Source organism: Lynx rufus, unplaced genomic scaffold (assembly GCF_022079265.1).
Source record: "Lynx rufus isolate CCGP_SWC_20201006 ecotype Redwood Valley unplaced genomic scaffold, mLynRuf1.p SCAF_2, whole genome shotgun sequence".
NCBI lineage: Eukaryota > Metazoa > Chordata > Mammalia > Carnivora > Felidae > Lynx > Lynx rufus.
The window spans coordinates 12,959,709-12,984,534 of NW_025814834.1; the positions used below are offsets into that span (position 1 = coordinate 12,959,709).

The window sequence follows — 24,826 nt, forward strand, 5'->3', positions numbered from 1 at the left end:
TACCGTGCTGTTCAAACACGTGTTCTCACTGGGAGAAATTTGCTGAATGAGTAAACGATGAAACCAAAGAAAAACAAGCGCACATAATGTTGCTGTTTTTTTCGGGGGGGAAAACCCCACGTGTGACATGCTTGTTCAGGTGCTCAAGAATTAATTTTTAGATGGATCAAAACAATCCGTTGTAAGCACCCCTCACTTAGTTATAGGGACAGAGGAACTTCAGAGCTGAGACAACAGAGAAAATGTTTCTTCTTTGGATTTACAAGGCAAGTTATTTAGGGCAGCACATTTATCTTCATAATTCTGTTTCCTTTGGTTTAGGATGCTGATGCATTAGCTGACTTTGTAAATCTGATCACACAAGCCCCAAGTTTAAAATCCATAAGCGACTTCCTGTCATCTTTAGGTAAGACCTAAAGACCTAAAGATCAGGAATCACTCATATAGGCAGCTGGCCTAGCCCTTGTCAGGCCCTCAGCTTCCTCTCACCATACCCTCATGCTCTTCCCCCTAATTCACCTGAGATCTCTGTTCCCATGTCTCCTGGATGCCGTGTAACACACTCAAGAAAAAGTGCGGCGTCATTTTCCTTGGTTGGTGGCTTTGGTTACAGATTAATTATATTCTTAACTTTTGTTATTAATGGCAATTTCTCCCACTGGCATATGTTCAATGCTTGATAGCTTTATATTGAAAGAAATTAGCTAAATAAATGAGTGGATGAATAAATTAATGGATTTATGAGCCTGCAGGTGGAAATAGGGAAACCCAGTCTAATTAAACCATGGAAAGAGAGCTGTACTAAGGGTCAGGAACCTGAAATATGTTTCTTTCTCTTTTTTTTTAATGTTTATTTTTGAGGAAGAGAAGGAGACAGAGTATGAGCGGGGGAAGGGCAGAGAGAAGGAGACACAGAACCCAAAGCAGGCTCTGAGCTGTCAGAAGGGAGCTCAACTCATGAACTGCGAGATCATGACCTGAGCTGAAGTCAGATGCTTAACCATCTGAGGCACCCAGGTGCCCCTGAACGCCATCTTTTTATTTGAATCTGCTACATACCAATGGGCAATTTACTTGATTTCTCTTGAGCGTCAGTTTGGTCACCTAAATAATCAGATCACAACACCACGCCAGAGATGTACAGGTTTTTGTGAAGATCAAATGAGACAGCACTTATAAAAGTATTGGAAAAGCTAACACATGGCAAATAAATATAAGGCATTATTTTAAATGGGTCACAGATGATCCATAAAAGTGATCAACTTAAATTCCAGAATTTGGATTAAATATGATGTGCAATAATCTTAGAGTACACTTTGTAATTATATCAAGTTCTGTTTTCTTTAAACTTGTATATTTCACTGTTCAATTGAACGCAGAGGACCTCCAATGCCATCAGAAAACAAAGTTATTCTTTTTTCCCCACAAACCAGTTCTAACCCGCGGTGGGGTAGTAGGCAGTTCTTTCTCGTCCTTTGGATAAAGCCTAGGCCAACTCCCAGAACTTTCCTTTTCATTTTGATAATTAATTTTGTCCATATCACCTCACACCTGTCAGAGTGGCTAAAATTAATAACACAAGAAACAACAGGTGTTAGTGAGGATGTGGAGAAAGGGGAACCCTCTTGCACTCTTGGTGGGAATGCAAACTGGTGCAGCCACTGTGGAGAATAGTACAGAGGTTCCTCAAAAAGCCAAAAATAGTACTCTACAATCCAGCAATTGCACTACTAGGTATTTACCCAAAGGATACAAAATACAGATTTGAAGTGGTACATGCAGCATTATCAACAATAGCCAAACTACGGGGAGAACCAAAATGTCCACCGACTGGTGAATTGGTAAAGATGTGGTATACACACACACACACACACACACACACACACACACTCATACACACACAATTGAATATTACTCAGCCATCAAAAAGAATGAAATCTTGCCGTTTGCAATGACATGGATGGAGCTAGAGTGTATTATGCTAAGTGACATAAGTCAGAGAAAGACAAATACCATATTATTTCACTCACATGTGGAATTTAAGAAGCAAAACAGATGAGTGTTTAGGAGGAAGGAAAAAAAAGAGAGAGGGAAAAAGCCATAAGAGACTCTTAAAGACTGAGAACAAACTGAGGGTTGATGGAGGGAGGTGGGTGGGGGATGGGCTAGATGGGTGATGGGCATTAAAGAGGGCACTTGTGATGAGCCCTGGGTGTTATAAGGAGTCACTGAATTCTACTCCCGAAACCAATATTGCACTATATGTTAACTAACTAGAATTTAAATAAAAACTTGAAAAGACAAAAAAAAAAATCAGTTTCTTCAAGTCAAAAAAAAAAAGTCGTATTGGAGTAATAATTTAAATGTCTAGTGGTTTTTTTTTTTTACATTAATTACAATTTTGAACTTTGTTTCAAGGAAACATTCTCTCCTAGCCCATTTAGCCCTGTTCCTGGCACACAAGTAGACGACCTTTCTCTCTGCCTCATCTCCAGGCTGCCCCTCTGCCCCTAACTTGGTCCCCAACATATCGGCCTTGACAAGGGCCAAGAGAGGAGGGAGGGGTTGAGGAGAGGGGGTAGGGAAGGTCTTCTTCACTGACACCAGAGATGAAAGAAGAAGGGAACAACTCTCTTCTTGGGGTGCTTTCGAGTGTACCCTAAAGGCCTCCCTTGAATGGCCATCTCCCACCTGGCGATCTCCTTCTGGCTGCCCACTGAACATCCTGTAGTACCCCTTGAGCCACGTCCTGCAGAGTCCTCATCATTCCTGGCAATCACATGACCTAATCCAACCCCAGGGTTTCTCTCTCTGGCCTAATCTGGTCCATGGAAAACCCACTTTATGCACACTTTTAACCCACCATCAGTGGCTGGACAGTTATTTGCCCGGCAGCTCTCTGCTCTGCCTACACAGCTAACCTCTCGCACTTTTATTTTACTGTATCCGCTCAATGACTAGAGGCCAATGGCAAGATTTACAGGTAGTCCCATTAGTTTCCCTCCCTTGATTCTCCACTGGGAAGTTTCTTTCAAGGATGGAGAGTCATCACACAAATACCCAGTGTCTATCTCCAAGGTTCTCTAATACCTAGAGTCTAGTCTCTCAGCCTGCAACCATTTTCCTAGGCTAGAGATGAGAGTTCACTTAAGGACAACAAAATTCATTTTGATCGCTTCCTTTGCAAGTTATGCTTCTATGGTCTAGCTTTTTGCCTTGCTATGTGAGAGTAATTACCTTCTATCATTTTTAAATTACCTTTCCACAGGTTATACCCTGCTTATTTACATTCAATTCCGATAAAGACACACTCTGGCTGTTTTAAAATGGTTAACTCACCCCACGTTCCCCTTTTCTGTTTGTTTCTCAAAGCCATCTGGCCAGCATCGGGAGAAATACAAACCAAACTATTTCTCTGGTGATCACAAATTCTAGCGGGCCGAAGTCACAGTTTTCCACAGAGAAATAAAAGTGGGCTATTGGGGATCTGACTTACATTTCCCTCCGAAGGCTCTCCAAATGAGAATTCTGTTATGTGTTTACTACTAGAATTAGGGAAGAGAGTGTTAAACGCTAGAGTGTGAAAATACTGAGCAGAACCTAGCAACGAGATCTGGCCAGTGTTCCCAGAGGAAATAACCATGCACCCAATTATAACTGAGAGGGAGAGCAGATGTGGAGAACTATGTTCTGGTGCCTAAGCCGACTGTACAGAATGACAGCCTGGAGGGTCGTAGACACTAAAGCCCACAGCTGCTGAGGACTGCTGGGGAGCCAAGCAGGAAGTTAGTCAACATCCTGCAGAAAAGCCCAAATTACAGTGGAGGCCTGAAATCTACCAGATTGGTGTTTTGTTCCTGTTGCGTGATCAAAATGAGAGAGAACTCATGGTTCCTCTCAATACATAGCTCCTAGACAGTGACACCATGACAGTTAAAAGTTATGCTTTGAAACATGGGATGGCAAAGCAAAAGATATGAGAGTGGGTTTTCACTTTTTACTTTGACTTTCTGTTTTTCTTTTTTTTTTTATGTTTATTTATTTTTGAGAGAGAGAGAGAGAGAGAACCCGCGCCTGAGTGGGAGAGGGGCAGAGAGGGAGACACAGAATCCGAAGTGGGCTCCGGGCTCTGAGCCATCAGCACAGAGCCCAATGCAGGGCTTGAACTTGTGAACCATGAAATCATGAACTGAGCTGAAGTCGGAGGCTTCAGGCAAGTACCCCTGACTTTGGCACCCCTGACTTTGTTTTGCAATGAGCATGCTCTGCTAATCATCACAATAAAGCATTTCCATTTGAGGGAAAATCAGCAAAAATTCAAACAGACTGTGACATCTTTGTCAGTTAACTATTTTCTGTTATACCCAAACTCAGTGACTCAAAACAACAGTCATTTGGTTCTGTTCCTGAGTCCACGAATCAGTTAAGTGGTTCTTCTGGTCCCAGCTGGGCTCAATAATGTACCTGTGGTCAAGGAGGTATTTCTGCAATCTCATGTTGTGTTTTCTCACATGTTTGGGGGTTGGCTACATGAAGGCCGAAGACTCTTGGCTCTCCTCCACATATCCCCTTCTCCAAAAGGCTAGCTCCAGTTCGTTTACATGGTGGTGGTAGGGTTAGAAAAGAGCAAGTAGAAGTATTCTTGAGGCTGAAGCTCAGAAATGAACCCACAGTCCCTTCCATTTCATTTAACTGGTCAACAGAAGACACGAGTCCAACCCAGATTCAAGGGGGGTAAGAAACAGACCTTGCTTCCTGATAAGAAACTACAAAAGTGCATTGCGAGAGCATGGATACAAGGGAAGGAGAGTATTGGGACCATAACTGCATCCCAAATGCGCCAGATCATGTGAAGAAATGGAAGAAGGAGAAAAGGATATGGTTTGGGAATTATGTCACCATATTAAAATGCTTAATACCAGTTGGGTTCTGAAAGTAAATCTTTTTCATCCACACTTCAGTGAGTGAGCTGTAGGCACACTCTATCCCTTCTTACTTCCTAACTCGTATTTGTCATGCCAGTATCAAATTTAATATCACTTTCTCTAGGAAGCCTGTCTGAATTACCAGAGAATAAATCATGTCACTGTCTTTAGTACTCCCCCCTCATAACATTTATAAGAAACTCTTATTTTAGGGGCGCCTGGGTGGCTCAGTTGGTTAAGCATCTCACATCAGCTTAGGTCATTATCTCACAGTTTGTGGGTTCAAGCCCGGCGTTGGGTTTTGTACTGACAGCTCAGAGCGTGAAGCTTACTTCGGATTCTGTGTCTCCCTCTCTCTGCCCCTTCCCCACTTGTCTGCACACGCTCTGTCTCATTCATTCTCTCAAAAAAAAAATAAATAAAACTTAAAAAAAGAGAATGTTTTATTTTATTTCTGTCTCCCCTGTTAGACTATACCCTTTGGGAATGTGGGTCTGGTGTACCATATTTGCCTTGCACACTTTGCACCTCTGCACCTCGCCCCTGCAATGGTATAGGGTAGATGCTGAAGAAATATTTGTTAGAAAATAAATATAAAGGGAATGAATGAATGAATGAATGAAAGTCAGGTGTTTATTAAAAGATATGTTTACATTTGGAGATATCAATATTTTCTTGTGATTTGCACATCCTCGACAGCATAATTTCAAATCCCATTCATTGCTACTAAGCAGAACAGAAACACTGCGAGAGATTAAGATTTTTATGATGATTCTGTATAATGCAGCAACCAACTCTTAAAGCCTGCACCTGATCCTTTCCCCAAATTTTATAAATGTAGCCTCAGGGGAACCCGAAAATGGCTATGACGCTGACCTAAAATCTTTGTTGGAAAATCCACAAACAAAAGCACGGACTGTCAGTGGTCCTGTAGCCAGTTACATCATGTGTATCTAGAGAAAACCCTGTATCACACTTGCAATGAGCTCTGCTTTCCCAAGGAAACATTCAGTCTCGGTCCTAGAAAAAAGCCTGAAAGTTTTCAGATTTTTTAAGTAAAATTGAAGGGTAGCAGCATAAACTGTGGGCCTACTAGCTATTATAAGCCAGCTTTATACCAGGCATTTCTATGCGTTTTGAAAATTAATCCTTACAATGACCTACACAGTGAGATTTCCTTTATCTTTTCTATGAAGATAGAAAAACTGGGGCACAGCAGTGTAATGAAATTTCCTCAAGTCATTCCCACCAAAATATTAACTTATTAACATTGTTGCAAAGCATGGTTCACCTGGACTAAAAAAGAGAGAGAATAAAACCATATAGGTTTGGTATGTTTTGCCAGGAATTACTGTCATAAATACTATTCCACAGTTCCCAGTCCTGCTGCCCAATTTGACACTGGTCAACTTCTCTCAGTTTGTGTACTTAGGACTCTTCTTGGATATAAAGGGCTGGATCATGAATGTTTTTGAGCTGTAGCTGCCAGGAGGTTTATTAGCAAAGTTCGCCAGTGATTCCAGCATCATCAGTAAAAAGGTTTTGGAATTTTCAAGAGGAAAGCATCTTTCTTAAAAATCAACTGGTTAAGGGGCGCCTGGGTGGCGCAGTCGGTTAAGCGTCCGACTTCAGCCAGGTCACGATCTCACGGTCCGTGAGTTCGAGCCCTGCGTCAGGCTCTGGGCTGACGGCTCAGAGCCTGGAGCCTGTTTCCGATTCTGTGTCTCCCTCTCTCTCTGCCCCTCCCCCGTTCATGCTCTGTCTCTCTCTGTCCCAAAAATAAATAAACGTTGAAAAAAAAAATTAAAAAAAAAATCAACTGGTTAAGGGGCTCCCGGGTGGCTCAGTTAGTCAAGTGTCAGACTCTTGGTTTCAGCTCATGTCACGATCTCATGGTTCTTGAGTTCTAGCCTCATGAACAGTGTGGAGCCCGCTTGGGATTCTCTCTCTCCCTCTCTGCCCCGCCCCTGCTCGTGTGTGCACTTGTGCGTGTGCATGCTCGCTGTCTCTCTCTCTCAAAATAGATAAATGAGCTCAAAAAATTCAACTGGTAAAAATTCGGTATTCAAAGACTACACTCTGGAATTCAATCGTCATTCCCTTTGCTGAATCCTGGTTTTCTGTTGCTTGTATTAAATGGCTCCCATTCAGCTAGATCTCCTTGGTGGATATCCAATCTTAGGCCTTTGGCTAACACCCTAACATCTTTGTAATCTTCCTATTCTTCAAAGACATGATTAGAATATGAATTAGAGTGGCTAATGTCTTAGAAACCATAGTCTGGGGAATGGGTATGCTCAGTGGTCAGGTTGGAACTGGAGCTCTCACTGTCCCCAACAAAACAACCCAAGATCCCTTTGGCTGCACTTCTCTTGCTTCCGTCTCTGTTTAAATTTGTCTCAGTTCAAGGCCCAGCTCAAATGCCACCACTTATAGAAACTTTCTTGCATTACCCCGTACCAGTGTTTCTCTGTGCTCTCTTGTAAAGATATCTGGAAAGGTATCTGGAGTCATAGTGCTAGCTAGTATTTATTTAATGTCTGTAGTGCTCCAGATACCATACTAAGTGTGTTAACACATTATCTCACTTAATTCTCACCTTTAATTCTCAACAGCATCTCTGAGTTAGATGATATTATTGTCTATCCCTTATGATGAAGCTCAGTGAGATGATGGGATGTACCCCATGCTATCACTAATACAAAAAAAAAAACGGATTTAAAATTCAAATCCAGATCTACTGGATGGCCAAATCACAGTGCTCAACCACTATCTTATATTTTATGCATAAATTTTACTCTACAAATGTGGCGTGCGAGAATTGGCACATTTCTTTGTTTTCTTTCAGTGAAACCAAAACTATGTGTGTTCTTGCTTCCCCGAACTTGTGTGCACAGGACTCTTCTTGGATGTGAAGGACTGACTCATGAATGGTGGTGGAAAATGTTTCCCTGCAATGGGTCATGAAAAGGCCCAGAACTGTTCTCTAGAGCAGAATCTACAAGATGGCTTTTTAAGTCTTCAGGCCATACTGGTCATCATGAGGGAGTCTCTTTTTCCCTTGAAGGACAGAGTTCCATATTTGGGGATTTCGAACCGTAAAGTATGAAGTCTGGCCTCACTGGAAACCTCATGTGAACTCTACCCACCTGTGGGGAACAAGCTTAGGAATTCCCTGAGCCTACACTGATGGGTTAACAAAGCATAAATAATTAGAAAGCCATAGGATGTACACATCCAAGTTTGGGTAAACAAGATTAGGTAAATAAAATAGGTAAACGGGGCAAAGTTCCCCAGTATAGGACAAAGGTCCAGTATAGGACAAGCGGGACAAAGGTCCCCAGTACAGGACGAAGGTACAGGAATAGGGAATCTCAAGATGAAAATATTCAAGATGAGGTAAACAAGATTAGGTATTCAGGGCAGAAATGCCTCCCCCCAACTTAGTACAATAGCAGAAAGCAGCTTTCATGGGAAGGAAGGACCAAATTAGGTAAACAGGTAAATAGGGTTATGGACCTCAGTGGACAAAGTTGCCCAGAGTTGAGCTCATTAGCTAAAGACAGGTGCCTTGTTGACCCTGAGGTAGCATGCTCTGTCTTTCTTGTCCCCTAGGCCAGTTTAGGTAAACAGATGTGGTGCCTCATGTCTGCTGAAAACAACCTTCGCCCAGCACCAGAATCTTGTTTTGTATTGACGCCAACCCCTAACACCACATATCTCCAAAACCCCCTTTCCCCCACGCCCGTGAGTTAATGTTCACGGTTTCATTGTTTCCTTGTGCACGTCCATCATGCTTATAAGTCTTCTGATGCTAATAAAAACGGAGCAAAGGCCCTTACTCGGGGCTCTTGTCTCCCCCCGGACATTAGCTTCTCTCGCATTTTTAATCCTGCATCCTGCTTTCTTGCTGAACAAGAGAGAACTCCAGATCCGGACTCTTGACACCCACCTGTCCACCTGTCCCAGTCAGAGGCCAGGCCAGTGTTCCAGGATGTTGTGAAGGGATAAGCTGCTAGTCCTTACTATTCACAGAATGCCATACCTCAGTTCCTCCCTTCTTGCTCACCAAAAGCCATGTGCCATTCTCTGATCCCCACTCAGACCCTCAGTACATCCTTCTCAGGGAGGTACAGCTTCTGAAAAATGAAAGCCAAGAGGGCAGGATGTCTACCGGCACCTGCTGCCTCTACTGTGACCCAACCTCTCTGCTGCAGGGTCAATTCTATGCCTCATGGAACGGTCACTGCTTGATTTACAAGCCAGAAAAAGCAAACTGGCAGCTTTGGGTCTTACCCAGCCAGAGGAAGTGAATTATTCGATTCAATTTCTCCTGAAATTTGAGCCGTATTTAAAACTTGGGAGAGTCTACATAATAGCAACTAAATCTTGAAATTTGGGGGTAAACGGTTCTCATGGTGAGCATCAGCTGGCATCGAATAGCTTCTGTCCCCTTGAGAGGCCCCTGTGCTTTCCAGGTCACCTGCATGTCCATCATTCAGTCCTGATGCTCATCAGTACGCAGATTTTCTTTGCAATGGGGGAATATTTTTTTTTTCATGTCTAAGATTCTAGCCAATGTGGAAATATATAACCTATAAGAAAAAAACTTCAAGTTTCCGGAAGGATGGGGAAAATGCTTTGTGGGAGTCAGGAACATCCCCACGTATGGAATGTATAAGCAAAGCACGTCTGTTTTGAAGGAGGCACGTCTTCTCATTTACTTGCTAATGTTCCAGCTGGTCCTCCTGGCACTTCAGTTTGCATCCCGTGGTGGATCTCCTCAAAATGGCAGAAACACACATCGTTGAACACATAGAAGCTGAGGTCTTCTTTCAACGTTTATTTATTTTTGAGGGAGAGAGACGGAATGCACGAGTGGGGGAGGAACAGAGAGAGCAGGAGACCCAGAGTCTGAAGCAGGCTCCAGGCTCTGAGCCATCAGCACAGAGCCTGACACGGGGCTCGAACCCACGAGCCGCGAGATCACGACCTGAGCCACAGTTGGATGCTTAACGGGCCGAGCCACCTAGGTGACCCTAGAAACTGAGGCCTTTTCAAGATTGTTCCACACAGAGTTGAGCCAAGGCCTTCTGTATTTACTTCCAAAAATGCTTCTTCAGTCAGTCTGGCTTGGCAGGGATAAGCCATGACAGGTGTGCCTGCACCTTCACTCAGCCTTTTTGCCCCATGTGGAAACTTCTCTCTACATCTCTACTCAATTAATAATAATTATCATTATTTCAAAAAGACTTGATTACAAATAATACCTGACATAATCTTGGTTTAAGACTCCACGTCTCCATTAAGCCCTCCATCGTTTTTCAAGCCTGCCCTAGTTTTCTCTTCTTTGGATGATATTAATGTACAGTAAACAGTAGGTGACCATAAAAATACACTTAGTTATACTAATTAATTTATGTTCCATCATTTTGTGTCGTAAGGAAGCACAGCAAGATCTTTGAGTGGCAGAGACCATGTTTCGTATAACCTGTGTGTGTGTGAATGTGTGTGTGCGTGTGTGAATGTGTGGGTGCGTGTGTGTGCATGCGTGTTAGTGCACATGCACCGGCACAGACATGATTATCTGTCCCGCAGAAACCATTACAGAGCTGGATACAAGCTGTTTAGAGACTATTTGTTGATTGATTCAGTGATTGAAATTTGAATTTTTGTGATTATATTCACTTGTATAACTTCCACTTTTTCCCGTTATTTTCATGAGCATTTGGGTCCCCATCCTCCACTGCCTTCAGGAATCACCCTCTGGGGAATCTCTGATTTACTAAACAGCAGTGACTTTAATAGAGTAACACAGCAACCAGTGGCAATGTTAATTAGAATTGAGATCTCCTGACACGTTCCTTTGCTTTATGTCGGTAATTCTTCCATTCCTCAAAAGAGTTGTTAAAAGCAACCATTCCAAGTGGCTAAACTGCTTTCGGTAAAGCGATAGTCTGTGACGGGTAGCAGTCCATCCGTGCGTGTGCGCGCGTGTGTGTGTGTGTGTGTGTGTGTGTGTGTGCTTGTGTGAAAGAGAGAGAGAGAAAACCAGAGGCAGACAGTTGGCAGAGGTGGGTATTGATAGGTGGAACAGGTGAAGTATTCTTTCCTCTCTAGCGTTAGGTGTGGACCTGAGTATCTCTGTTGTTTAGGGAGAAAGATTATGGGTCGCAGTTCCGGTGTTTCTGGTAGAGGGATTCGTTTTTCAGTGGCCCAGTGGCGAGGAGAAAATAATGAAGAGGTAGTGTGACGAAAAGAGAAGGGTAAATACCAACTTCTGTTCCAAACAAAATGCTCCCTTCACTGGTTATTTGCCTAAGATGGACAAAGGCCATCTCACTGTTCAAGTAATCGTAATGCTCTTTGAGTGTTCATGGTGATAGTTTCTCTGGTACATAAGAAACCCTAACTTGCACTGACGTTGTTGTCTGTGGGACTCTACATTTGCTCCTGCATTTCACATTTATTTATTCATTAAGTTTTTATTTATTTATTTATTTATTTATTTATTTATTTATAGAGAGAGAGTGGGAAACACAGAGACAGAGAGGGGAAGAGAGAGAGAGAGAGAGAGAGAGAGAGAGAGAGGATAAGTGGGGGAGGGGCAAAGAGAGGAGAGAGAGAGAATCCCAAGAAGGCTCTGTGCAGTCAGCAAGAGCCCAACTTGGGACTTGATCTCATGGACCATGAGATCATGACCGAGCTGAAACCAAGAGTTGGACAATTAACCCACTGAGCCCCCCCCCAGGCACCCCTCACATTTCTTTTAACATAGGCACAAAAGTGTCTTTATCAAAATGTTCCAAAAATATTTTCTTTTTCCACCTTTGTCTACTTCTTTCGTCACGTAAGATGGAGAGGGTGCGGGACTGAAGATATTTATGTCATTTCTTCCGATCAGCAGAAGGTTTGCTGCCCTACAAACAGAGCTGAAAGACCCAGGAAGGCAGATTTGAGATGTCAACAAGCAGAAGAGACGCTTCAGGAATTTGCAGTTGAAGAAAGTGAAAGTGTGTTATAAATCCTGTTTACACTCTAAATTTCTCGGAGGAGTCACGTCAAAGTGTCAAAAACATATCACGGTTGTACTCATTTTTATGCACCCTTCCGAAGGTTCAGTTAAAGTTTAATTGTGGACCATCTAATTGTTTCACCTCCATTTATAGCACGAATTCTTCTTCTTCTGCCCACACTTAAAAATGTTTGGTTGCCAAGGGTCCACACTCCTTTTCCTTGCCGTCTCCATGGCCTTTTCCTATAGTTTACAATCATCTGGTCTTAGGGTTCTGAACACTCCAAACGTCTCTAACTTCAGTCTGTCATACTGCTGAGTCTCTTTAGCTCCAGACCTGTAATTCCGAGTGTCTACTAGCTTCTAAACTAGATGTCCCAGAGCGCTCTCAACTTAGCATAGTCAGAAATGAAGTCCTGACTTCCTCACCTAAACTATGGTACGCAACTCATACGGACAATTTCTATTTTAATAAACGGCCACGCAGTCACCACTTCCGGAAGCCTTGGAGTCATCATGAACCTTTCACGATGAAAATGGAATTGCCTTATACCTATCTTAAAAATATTTAAGTGACTACAAAATAGCTACGCATAATGTTCAAACCCTAACCATGATGTGGCAGATACTGTCCATTGCTTACGTAACGCTGTTCTCCCCTTATCCCTGAGAACAGACTGTTGCTTTCATTTCTGAGAGATTTAAGAGAAAGAAGGGCCCTCTGTAAACTCATGGAGATCCCATTCCCCTTCACTGAGTGATGATGGGTCCAGAGGACATGTTTCCCAGTTTAGGCCGACCAGATGAAAGGGACCGTTTGCTGGGGCACGATGCCCAGAAATGTCAGCTCATGATCATGAAAAAATCGTCAAGGGTAGCAGAAGGGCAGAGTTAAAAAAAAAATAGAAAGTCCCCGTGTCCTCAATGGTAACAGTGAACAGTTGGAAAATACCTGGAGCTGGCAGTGCGATGGGGGTTAGCAGAAGCCATTATTACTTAAGCCACGTAATTGGCATGTTGTTGCTGAAAGCATTTCTAGGTAATATACAAGGCCCTCCAGGATTCTTGCTCTCTGGAACCAACCAACTCTGTAGTTTCTTCTGTCAGTCTTGCCCCGCGTTTCACTCCAAACACACTCTGTTCCATCCTACAGCATTTTAGGTGTTCATCCAGACGGCCGACTTCTTCCCCAGCATCCTCCTGGTGAGCAGTTCCTGATGATTCAAGCTCTACTAGGTCAAATGTTACATCTTCAAGCTGTTATTTTACCCACTAAAATCCCCTGATTGTTCTTGCCCAAATCATACACTCCCAGGAGAAATGAATTGATTTCTCTTTTGTTTCATGCATTATTTGTATCTAACACATTATATTGTAATGGTTGTATTTGTCTTGCACTTGACGTCGAGCACCTAAATGCAAGGATGCCTTATTCATCATTGTGCTCTCAGACACTAGGACAGTGGCTGTTACGTAATAAACATTCAGGTAATGTTTTTGCTTTTAGACCTCTAGTCCCAGTAAGAGTACATATCATTCATGTTTTTTTTAAACAGAACTGGTGTAAATTTCAATTTTTTTAACACTTATTTATTTTTGAGACAGAGAGAGACAGAGCATGAGCGGGGGGGGGGGGGGGCAGAGAGAGAGGGAGACACAGAATCCGAAGCAGGCTCCAGGCTCAGAGCTGTCAGCACAGAGCCCGACACGGGGCTCAAACTCACACACTGTGAGATCATGACCTGAGCCGAAGTCGGTCGCTCAACTGACTCAGCCACCCAGGCGCCCCTAGAACTGGTAAAAATTTAAATAATTAAAAAATACTACTAATAAGCCTAAAATTAATCATAAGTCCCAACTGGATAGTGATGTCAACCTTCTTTGGGAGAGGTGTTGTTTTTTCTACAAAATATAATTTGTTCCCTACATTTCTTTTCTTTTTGACAAAATACATGCATCTTCTCAAACACCTATAGCTATTTATACTCTACTCACAAAAATACATTTTTACTTTCTGCTAAATTCACTTGTTTCTTCCCCGAGATTTTTGTGGCTCCATCACCAACACTGTGAGTTACATTTTAAGTCTGGGGAAGCTACTGCTCTGTCTCTGTCTGGGTCCGGTTCTAGAAACATCCCTTCCCAAATACAGAGATCATTCATACTGTTCCAATTTTAACTTGTGCATGACTACTAGAGAGACCACAGGCTGAACACATGTAAATTGGTTTCCAGGATGAGTATCAGAGTTGAAAAGAACATTAAAGGATTGGTCTTTTCTTCAGACCTCTAACATTCTTAAAGGGTAGAAACCTGAAAACTACGGGAGGTCACTTGATTATTTGTGACTCCTACACCGACAGCTCTAGGTGAGTCCCTCATGAAGACTAATCACTTCAAAGCAAACATATGCTGCTTCTAAAAACTTGATGTTTAATAATATTTATCTGTCAACAATTCAAAATTACACTGCAGATCTGAATTGCACCTTGGGAAATTTAAAGGTGCATTCCATTAAAGTGTTCTAACTCGGTTGACTTAGATCTGGAAACTTAGTGGCATGCCCAAGGTCCAGCTACAGAGTTCAGCTCATCACTGCACATACTTCATGATCTAGACTGTCTCCACTGCCTTCAGATAGTTTTTGTTACCTATGAATCCTCACTTTCACTTTCTGTTCAATTCTTCCCAGTTGCCTAAGATCTATTTTGAAACAAAGGAGACATAAACTCTAAATCACTTAAACTTTATAAATTAAAACTGCTTTAGGGGCACCTGGTGGCTCAGTTGGTTGAGCACCTGACTCTTGATTTCAGCTCAGGTCATGATCTCAAGATCGCGAGATCGAGCCCCGCATCAGGCTCTGCAATGAGCATAGACCCTGCTTGAGATTCTCTCTCTCCCTCTCCCTCTGCCCCTCCTCCACTTGCTTGCTCTTTCTCTAAAAAACAAAACAAAACAAAACAAAACTGCTTTAGATGAGACCTCTACATGCCTTTAAAGAAACGTAATACCAGATGTTTCAAGCTGTCAGAGCTGCCTCGTTATACAGCTCCAAGAAGCGCTATTCACTTCTCTATGTCCCTGTGACTAATGCCCCCCCCCAACAGAGACAATATATTGTCTCAACCCTTTGTGTGAAGGGCTACTTATGCTGTCTCTATGGGTCGAGACAGTGATATCTGTGATTATGGTTCTCCAAGCGACAGTTGTGTAAAAGTAGTTTCTGGAGAAACAAGGAACCACCGGGTGAGAGATCATGATCTTACCTGAGCTATGGTTTCCTGCTAACAAGGTGGGGCTTACGGAGCATCTTCCCAGTCTGCTGGTGACTACAGGCGGTCCTGGTGTTCCATCCCATTCCTGAGCTTTGATAGGCTCTCTGGAAGATGCCCCGTGATGCCCTCTCTCTTTGCTCTCCAACTTTGGTAATGGCTCCGTGCTGTGACTTCGGACTTTCAGTTCCTCTGTCGATTCTGTGTGTTAACCAGAATTACATTCTGTTAAACATAAGTCAAATTCTTCCCATATTCTTTTAAAACATTAAAGAATGATTTTCTAATATGCTTTCAATCTATTTTTGTGAACTTGGAAATGTGTTGGAGATTACACCGTTTAAATATAACAGGGATAGAGATCACCGTGTGCAGGTTAATATCACTGGGAAATAGTTTTCTCATTGGAAGAGAAAACCTCAATGAATCGTGCGTCTCTTAGTAACTCTTGCATTCACTGTCAAGGAAACTTCTTTTTTTTTTATTTTTTTAATGCTTATTTATTTTTGAGAGAGAGAGAGAGCACGAGCAGAGGAGAGAGAGAGAGAAGAAGACACAGAATCCGAAGCAGGCTCCAGGCTCTGAGCTGTCAGCACAGAGCCGGACGTGGGGCTTGAACTCACAGACTGTGAGATCATGACCTGAGCCGAAGTTGGAGGCTTAACTGACTGAGCCACCCCGAGACCCCAGAAACTTCTTTTTTTTTCATGTTTATTTACTTTTGAGAGGGGGGAGGGGCAGAGACAGACAGAGAGAGAGAGAGAGAGAGAGAGATCTGAAGCAATTTCAGCGCTGACAGTGCAGAGCTTGATGCAGGCTTGATCCCATGAACTGTGAGATCATGACCTGAGCTGAAACCAAGAGTCAGACGCTTAACCGACTGAGCCTCCCAGGTTCCCCTCAACTTCAAGGAAACTTCTTAAAGAGCATATTACACTCACTGTCTGTACTGTCATATCTTCCATTCATTCTGCTACCCCCTGTGAATTCCTGAATTCAGCCCACCGCTCTAGTAAAACTGCTTGTGCTAAGAGCTCCTATTCTAGTTGGCAAATTTAGAAAACACTTCTAAGACATTTGACAACTCCTTTATTGCTCTCATTTATATCTTCGATTCTCTTGGCTTCCCGAATGGCCCATCTTCCTGGGTTGTGTTCTACACACAACACCATTTCCCTGTCATCCATATGTTCTCTTCTTTCACCCGTCCTTTATATGTTGTCCCCAAGATGCTAGGTTAGCTGCTATTCTTCTCATTCTATTAGAAATACTTTTCCTGTGATTTTACCTTCCAGGATTGTTAGCGATTTTTAAATAGTTTACTACAATCCTGGATCATTGCCCCGAGCTTGCTTGCTTCCTTGATTTATTTATTTATTTGTTTGTTTGTTTATTTATTTATTTATTTATTTATTTATTTATTTATTATTTGAGAGAGAGAGAAAATGCATACACAGAGAGGAGGGGCAGAGGGAAAGGGAAAGAGAACCCCAAGCAGGCTTCATGCCCAGGGCAGACCGTAGCACTGGGCTAGATGATCCCAGGACTGTGAGATCATGACCTGAGCCGAAATCAAGAGTCAGACATTTAACCAACTGAGCCATCCAGGTGCCCCTCTCCTGAACTTTGCACCCCTTTATCCAACCACCAGCTGGGTCTCTCTGGATGCCCCATGGGTATTACAAATTTAACATTTCAGATATTGGACTGACACTATTTCTTACTAAGCCAGTAGCTCCTCCTGTCCTGTCCAGCCAACCACCCAAACTAGAAGCTTGTCTCTCCCTTTCTTTAACTGCTACTCCCCAAATCTATCAGTAGTATATTCTGCAGGTTTTATTTATGAAAATCTTGCTTTCTCTTCTGCCGCCCTTTGTATCATATCTACCTCAGTTACTTTGGTTCCAACTCTAATCATTACTGCAGCTTCTCTCTTAGTCTCCATCTATCCTTCCCTCTCCAAAGCATGAACTCCATATACTGCCCAAATGACCTGTTTAAAATGCAAATCTAACCAAGTGTATTTTATAGGGAATGGATATAATTGGCATTCTGGTACCCATGTACAGAAATGTTCAAGAACACACGTAGCAAGGGGCACCTGGGTGGCTCGGTCAGTTAGGTGTCCCACTCTTGATTTCAGCTCAGGTCGTGATCTCAAGGTTGGTGGGTTTGAGCCCGGAATCCAGCTCTGTGCCGACAGCTCCCAGCCTGCCTGGGATTCTCTCTCTCTGCCCCTCTGCAGCTCATGCTAGCACACACGCACACACACGCTCTCTCAAAATAAATAAGCTTAAAAAAATAAACACACAGGTCGTAATATGAGTGACAACCGCTTGTTACTTTCAGAACAGTGTTGTTTCGGGGAATGGATGCCACAGGCCTTCTATAGTGCCTATAGAGAAGTGTTTAAAACCAAAAACAAACAAAACGACACAACCTGTTTATAGTGTACTCTTGACTCACATCTCTCCAGAAGCCTCCTGTGACCCACAGAAGTACGTCTGATCTCTTTCCTATGACCCAAAAGACTCCCAACCCTGCCACTCCTCTTCCACACCATCACTTCCCACCTGAACGTTGTGTTCAAGAAACACCGCGAAACTGGTCGTACCTTCTTCCTCCCCCCTCCACCTGCCACCAAAACAAGGCTGTCTTGAGGGCCACCGTCCTCGACCTCACCTGCTTCGAATACCTCTGTATCTTGTCTTTCCTTGGGGAAGGCCCCTCAGACCGGGTTATTCAACTTAAGTATCCTCCTATCCTCCGAAGCTTCCTCCACCCATATCCCCACCCCAGGCTGGGATTCGGTCATCTCCGCACTGATACTGTCATATATCATCTTTCGATGGATCTGTTCTTCTCAAAAGGCCCTGAGTCCTTGGAAGCAGGAACTGAGTTTTGTTTTTTGCTTTTTTTTTTTTCCATGTGGTGTCCTTAGCACCTAGCATGCTGCTCAATAAGTATTTAATTTATTTATTTGTTTAATAGGTTTCTCAACTCCTCGGGCATCTTTCTGATGTGTGTGGAAATTCAGTGTTCCTAATAGAATAAGAGGATCAGGCAAGTGTTATAAATATATCAAAGTGGCACAGAGCTAATGGTGTTCTGCAAAAATCTGATTCTCTAACAATCACAGTTGTAGAATTCACCATTTTTTTTTTTTACTTTTTTAAATATGTCTTTATTTTTGAGCGACAGAGAGAGAGCGAGTGGGAGAGGGGCAGAGAGAGAGGGAGACACAGAATCGGAAGCAAGCTCCAGACTCCGAGCCGTCAGCACAGAGCCCGATGTGGAGCTGGAACTCAGGAACCGTGTGAGTTCATGACCTGAGCCAAAGTCTGATGCTTAACCGACTGAGCCATCCAGGTGTCCCTAAAAGTCACCACGTTGGAAGTATCACTCACATGAGGAATCTTTGGGAAAGACTGCAGTAAAAAAAAAAAAATCACAGAAATGGTTCAGGGAATCTGTATTTTGGTTTCTTTATGTTTAGGCTCAAATACTCATCAACTTTCAGCAATGTGGGACAAATGTCCCACTTTGATTCCATATTACCCGAATCCGTGGGGCAGAGGTAGAAGAGGTTTATAATAGAGTAAGAGGTCCTAGGTGAGGTCATCTGAGTGGCCCAGTTTTGCAGCCCTGGTCATGGTCATGGGCTAGTAATCCATGCCACTGAGCACTCGGGTTCTCCTCTTGGAGCCTCATTTTTCTTTTTTTTTTTTTTCTTTTCATTTTTCTTAACTACAATGTAAAGATAATATCAGCCCTGCCTAACCTCTCCAATGTAATTTGAAGGATCTAATGGTATTCTACATTAAAAAAAATTTTTTAATGTTTATTTATTTTTGAGAGAGAAAGACAGAGCATGAGCGGGGTGCGGGGGCAGAGAAAGAGAGGGAGACACAGAATCGGAAACAGGCTCCAGGCTCCAAGCTGGCAGCGAAGAGCCCGTGGGGCTCGAAACTCAGGAACAGCGAGATCATGACCTGAACTGAAGTCAGACGCTTAGCCGACTAAGCCGCCCAGGCACCTCTATTTTAAAATATTTTTAAAACTAAGCAGTGTCATACATGTAAAAGATACTATTAATTTAAATGAACTGTAGGTGCCCCTGAGTGGCTCGGTCGGTTAAGCGTCTGCCTTCTGCTCAGGTCATGATCTTGCAGTTTGTGAGTTTGAGCCCCACGTCGGGCTCTGTGCTGACAGCTCGGAGCCTGGAGCCTGCTTCTGATTCTGTGTGTGTGTCTCTCTCTGAACCTCCCCTGCTTGCACTCTGTTTCTCTCTCTCATTCTCAAAAATAAATAGACATTCAAACAAATTTTAAAAAATTAACCATAGCCATTTGTCCTTTATGAATTTATGTAACCTTTCTACATTTGGACTAGATAATCACTGAGAGATTGAAAACACAAGTGGACAATTGCCAGACCACATATTGAAATAGAATTCCAACCCATCATCTACAGTAATGAGCCCAGAAAGCCAATGTACCCTCCCTAAGTCAGACTTACAGGACGTCAGACTACTATCTCTAACAACCAATCCAGGCAACCAAACAACAGTCTGTTTGGCCCCAAACAACCAGGGTTGATTGTTAATTAACTTGATTAATAACTGATAGCTTCCTGGATTTTTGCCCCTGCTTCTAACGTAAGACCAGCAGAGAAAATCAAATATGCATCTCTATCCAATCACATAGGACGCCCTCCTTCTGGCTGGTCTGCGGGCAACTACCCCATGCCAATAGCCTCCACTTGCGGCAAATCTGAAGCCTTGCCTGTTTGCCGTTAAGTTTCTCCCACCAACTTTTCTCGTTCTTCGCCCTGCCTTCGAATCTCTGCGATTAGAAGTGATGGTGGGTAACTGCTTGCTGTAGCAAGCTCTGAATAGGCTTTGCCTGCTCTCATTTGTTTGGTCTTCATTTGTATGCACATCGCTATAGTTCCTTCCAGCTCCAACAAGCTAGGCAGTTGTGTAAACATATGTCATGAGTATTACTCTATGAGATAAAACTTCAACCAGGAGGGTCATCTTATAATAAAAACTTCAGAAAGATTCCTGGCCTTTAAGTGGGGCTCATATAAGCCTAAGTCTCAGTTACACTAAAATCAAATATAGGAAGTAAAAGTATTGAAAAAGTAATACATTCCAGCATCATAGTTACGGCAAGACAATTTAACACTTGCTTTTTGGTGCCCTGCGTCCCGTGGAATAAAACCAGTATCAGAAAAGAACATCATAGACTATTCCCAAGCTGTTTATTCACAGTTTCAAGGAAAATGGAACTCTGGCTTCCAAATGTCACAGCCTCAAAGCCTAATGACCCATCTGTTTCTCTTTACCTACTCTTCCAGATTTCAAACAAAACACTGAGATGCTTGCTTTTATTATCAACTTCTGTGTTTTTTTTCCAATAACAACATTAAGAATTTACTATTTCTCTCTCTCTCTCTCCCTCTGTCTTTCTCTCTCTCGTGCTCTTTCTCTCTCTCTTTCTCACACATACACACATGCACACGTACATGCACATACACACACACACACAGCATCTACTAACACTGGAACTGAAACTAACCAAACTAAAAAATGCTTACACAGAACATTGGATCCAGCATCTATCCTTCCTGTAGGTTTGGATAACATTCTAAATATGAAAGGCTGAGGATGTGTGTCAAAGCACCTCCACCTACATCAGTTTCTTTGTTCTCATTCAAATTAGTCACATACACATCCTGGGGAAGTGTCATTTGGGTCTCAAACCTCAACTAAATAAAAGCCCAATACAGCTTTGGAAACAAAAAGAGTCTTTTTTTCCCCTTTCGTTCTTCCTTCTTTGTTTTCAAGTCCCAGAGGTTAGTCTTCAGTGAATTTTGGCAGATGTATTTAGAGAAACTTGAACAAAAGGATTGAAGAAATCATGCTACTCAGACTTGCACCCATGTACCTTCACATCTGCCTCCTAAACAGAAGGCGAAGCTGAAAAACCTGGAAGAAAATCATCAATGTACTTTTGAGCATTTTATTTGGGAATAAATCTAGTTTCTTGCATGTAGTCATAAAAAAACTTCCTATAAAATGCATTTTTCTAATTAAAATATGTATGAAAATCTTCCAAATAGCTGTTGCAAATAAAGAAATAGAAGGCAGACAATTACACTAAGAAATATACACAATAGGACACATTGAAACCTCAAAGAAATCTTTTCAGGGGAATAAAGAGGTATTTATCACTATCCATATATTTCAATGTTTTCTTAAAGCCTGAAAAGCAAAATTGATTTTAGTACCATAAACATTCCTGAACAAAATCAATCTTTGGTGCTGTGGTAAATTTCTAGGTGGGATCTTGCAGCATAGGGCCAACTACCTGGAAGGACTGAATGTCAACTACCTACCTAAAATCTGATTCTCCACTGAAATCTGATCTTGAGTTGAAATCTTGCTGTGAGAAATACACGTTATGTTTCACATTTGTCTTTCAGACTGTGCACTTTGCACTTTCTCGTCCTAAACTTCTTATGGTTTTCAAGTTAAACAAGGACAGAGAAGGATAAGAGGCTAGAAGCAACCTTTTCATGACCAGAATATTTTCTCCAGGATTCCAATCTTATCACAGTTCACGCTGCTAATTCTGAGGCTCCTTCTCAGAATTTTCCCTGACAAGTGGGTCTGCACTTGTCTCTCAGTTCTACCTCACTCTTCTCCCTCTGTGTCCCTGCCCAGGGGCTCTAGGTCACCTAGAAAGACTTCAGTTTCCAGGTCTGATGGCTTTCCCCACCAAGTCTGTCCCCTTCCAGATACTAACTTTTCCCAAGATCTCTGACCCACTCTTCCTCATCAGCATTTACTTTCTCAACAGAAGTGGTACAGAGGATTCTTGTCAGTCTCCAGACCCCCCAAATCCCTCTTAAACTCTAGAAACAAAGACAACATTATTGCATTGATGAACCTTTCCACATGGCCGTCTGGGGACCACACACATGAAAACTGACAGACAGCATTATCCTTTTTCCAGACTTGCTTCTTTTCTGGTCAGGAAGATCATGTACTTATTGATTTATATGTCTAGTTCCCTCACCAGACTATACACAGCATCTTACGACCAAAGACCACATTTCATGTTGGTCCTCAGTGTCTAATAGAGTCCTCAGTGAGAACAGACAGGGTGAATGAATGCACGCACACTTTTCCCAGGTCAGTTAATTAATTAGCCTTCATTCTTGGACATTACTCCACGTAGGCCATGACCCATGGCTTCTCCCTCCCTCCTTTCCAATCTCACCCAGCACATGGGCCCTGGCATGAACTAACAACCCTCAGTGACAAACACAAGTTAGCTAAAGTTATTTTTGTTAATTCATACATGTTTCTAACTGACTTGCTTACTGGCCAGAAAATAAGTTACTTGCCTGGAAAATTAGTATTACTTGTAAATGTGACCAGTCATACCATTTTCCTGGAGGAACATTAAGATCCCACTTCTTTCTCTTTATTTTTTCTTTCTTTCTTTCTTTCTTTCTTTCTTTCTTTCTTTCTTTCTTCTTCCTTCCTTCCTTCCTTCCTTCCTTCCTTCCTTCCTTTCTTTTTCTTTCTTTCTTTCTCTTTTTCCTTTCCTTTCTTTGTTCCTTCCTTCCTCTTTCTTTCTTTCTTTCTTTCTTTCTTTCTTTCTTTCGGTCTTTTTTTTCTCTTTCTGTCCCTTCGTCTTTCTTATTTCAATATATAAGGATTAACTTGCATATCCCTTGTTTCTATTAACATCTAGATGATTCAAATGATTTACACAAGAGGCTTTTATCTCTGGGGTTTGTGACTGCCATTATTCCTGAAATTTCACCCTCTCACATAGGGACCCCTTGGTTACAAAATACAGACACTACATCTGGTGACAAAGAACCAAGGCTCCAGCTGATGAGCCCCTGAGGTTCCTATGGACAAAAAAAAACAAAAACAAACAAACAAAAAAAAAACCACGCTACTGAATTGTCCCTTCCTATTGGCATAATCAGCAGGATCAAAGTCCCCCCATTCTATTCCAACTGCTGAACAGTGGAAATAATGAAAGGTGATCAAGGCAGATTAATTAGGCAGAAAAGGCAGCACATCGGAAGTGCTGAAGGAGGCACTGAACTAAATTGCATTATCAGATGGGTATTAGATTCAATCATCAGACTTAAACCTGAAAAAGACCTTGAAATCACAGTTGTAACAGCTCAGGAAAAGCAAGGTGTGCATAGTCATTACTGAGCTGGCCATCCTGCCTTTGGGAGAAGAGCTCCAGGGAGGGGGAGTTTCCACCTCACAGGACAGTTTGGCTCCCTTTGGAACATCTTTAATTGCTAGAAAGCTCTCATACTGAGCCCAAGTGGGCCTCCCTCCAAGCACCATCATTTGTTGGTTGTAGGTAGTCCTGTTTCTGAAGCAACTCAGAATGAGTTTATTTCTGTTTTAAAGCAGACACCCTTTAGAATCCAGAGTGAGGCAGTCTGTCTCACTCTGGTCACATCTTCCTCACAGTACAAGTCTAGAATGCTCACTCTTCCGGGCACCCTGGCCTGGACACTAATTGCATGTCTTGGTGTCCTTTAAAACTGCCATCTGGAGCTGGTCAGAGCCAGATAGCTTGACATGGTTTTCTTGTGAGTTTAAGGGAGCACTGGGGTCCTCTCCCTGCTCTTCTCTTATTCCATCTCCAGAGTCTCCAGGGAAAAGAGAGCACAGGCTCCCATGTTTCCACAGCAAAAGGGCACCAAGGAGCAGGGCCATTTATTTATTTATTTATTTATTATTATTGCTCCTGTCTCATGTGAATTCTGTCATTAGGTGTCAGTTATGTCAATCCCAACATCTCAGGGATGTCAGCTCCTCAAATATAAATAGAGAAAGAACAATAGCTCAGGCTTCTGCAGATTACATGGTTTCAAAGAAGTTGGAAAGAAAGTCCAGGTTGCGTGAAGAAGGCACAGAAAGTAAAACCTCCATTGTAATAAGATAGATGAAGCGCGTTACGTAACAGAATAACAAAATAGAGGAGGCACATTGACGTAGGATTGAAGACGCAAATAATCCGGATCATTTGACAGGTGTGAAAACAGCTCAGAGCTTTTACACATCTTGCTCAAGGTCACACAGATGGCAATTAGCAAAGGCCTGCTAAAGAGACAGGTTTCCTGGCCACTACCCAGCATGCACCTCTCACCAGAAGACAGGGGGACTCACATGCTGATTCATACTCTACAGTTGTTGTTTATGGTTGCAAGGAATAGCACTTATCAGAGTGTGATAATAAATAGAATTTCAAAGACCATGTTTGGCCTTTTAAAACTCTCAATTAGGGGGGCGCCTGGGTGGCGCAGTCGGTTAAGCGTCCGACTTCAGCCAGGTCACGATCTCGCGGTCCGTGAGTTCGAGCCCCGCGTCAGGCTCTGGGCTGATGGCTCGGAGCCTGGAGCCCGTTTCCGATTCTGTGTCTCCCTCTCTCTCTGCCCCTCCCCCGTTCATGCTCTGTCTCTCTCTGTCCCAAAAATAAATAAAGGTTGAAAAAAAAAATTTTTAAAAATTAAAAAAAATAAAAATAAACAAAAAAAATAAAACTCTCAATTAGGGG

The 24,826-nt window shown here is 42.6% G+C and overlaps 1 protein-coding gene across 1 annotated transcript in view; it reads right to left on the reverse strand.

Annotated features, from left to right (window-relative positions):
* Positions 1-24,826, reverse strand: part of NYAP2 (neuronal tyrosine-phosphorylated phosphoinositide-3-kinase adaptor 2) — a 250,748-nt gene that overhangs the window by 52,368 nt on the left and 173,554 nt on the right. The window contains exon 4 of the mRNA XM_047082987.1: positions 15,210-15,416. Coding sequence (XP_046938943.1) covers positions 15,210-15,416 — 207 coding nt within the window. The remainder of the gene's footprint in view (positions 1-15,209; positions 15,417-24,826) is intronic.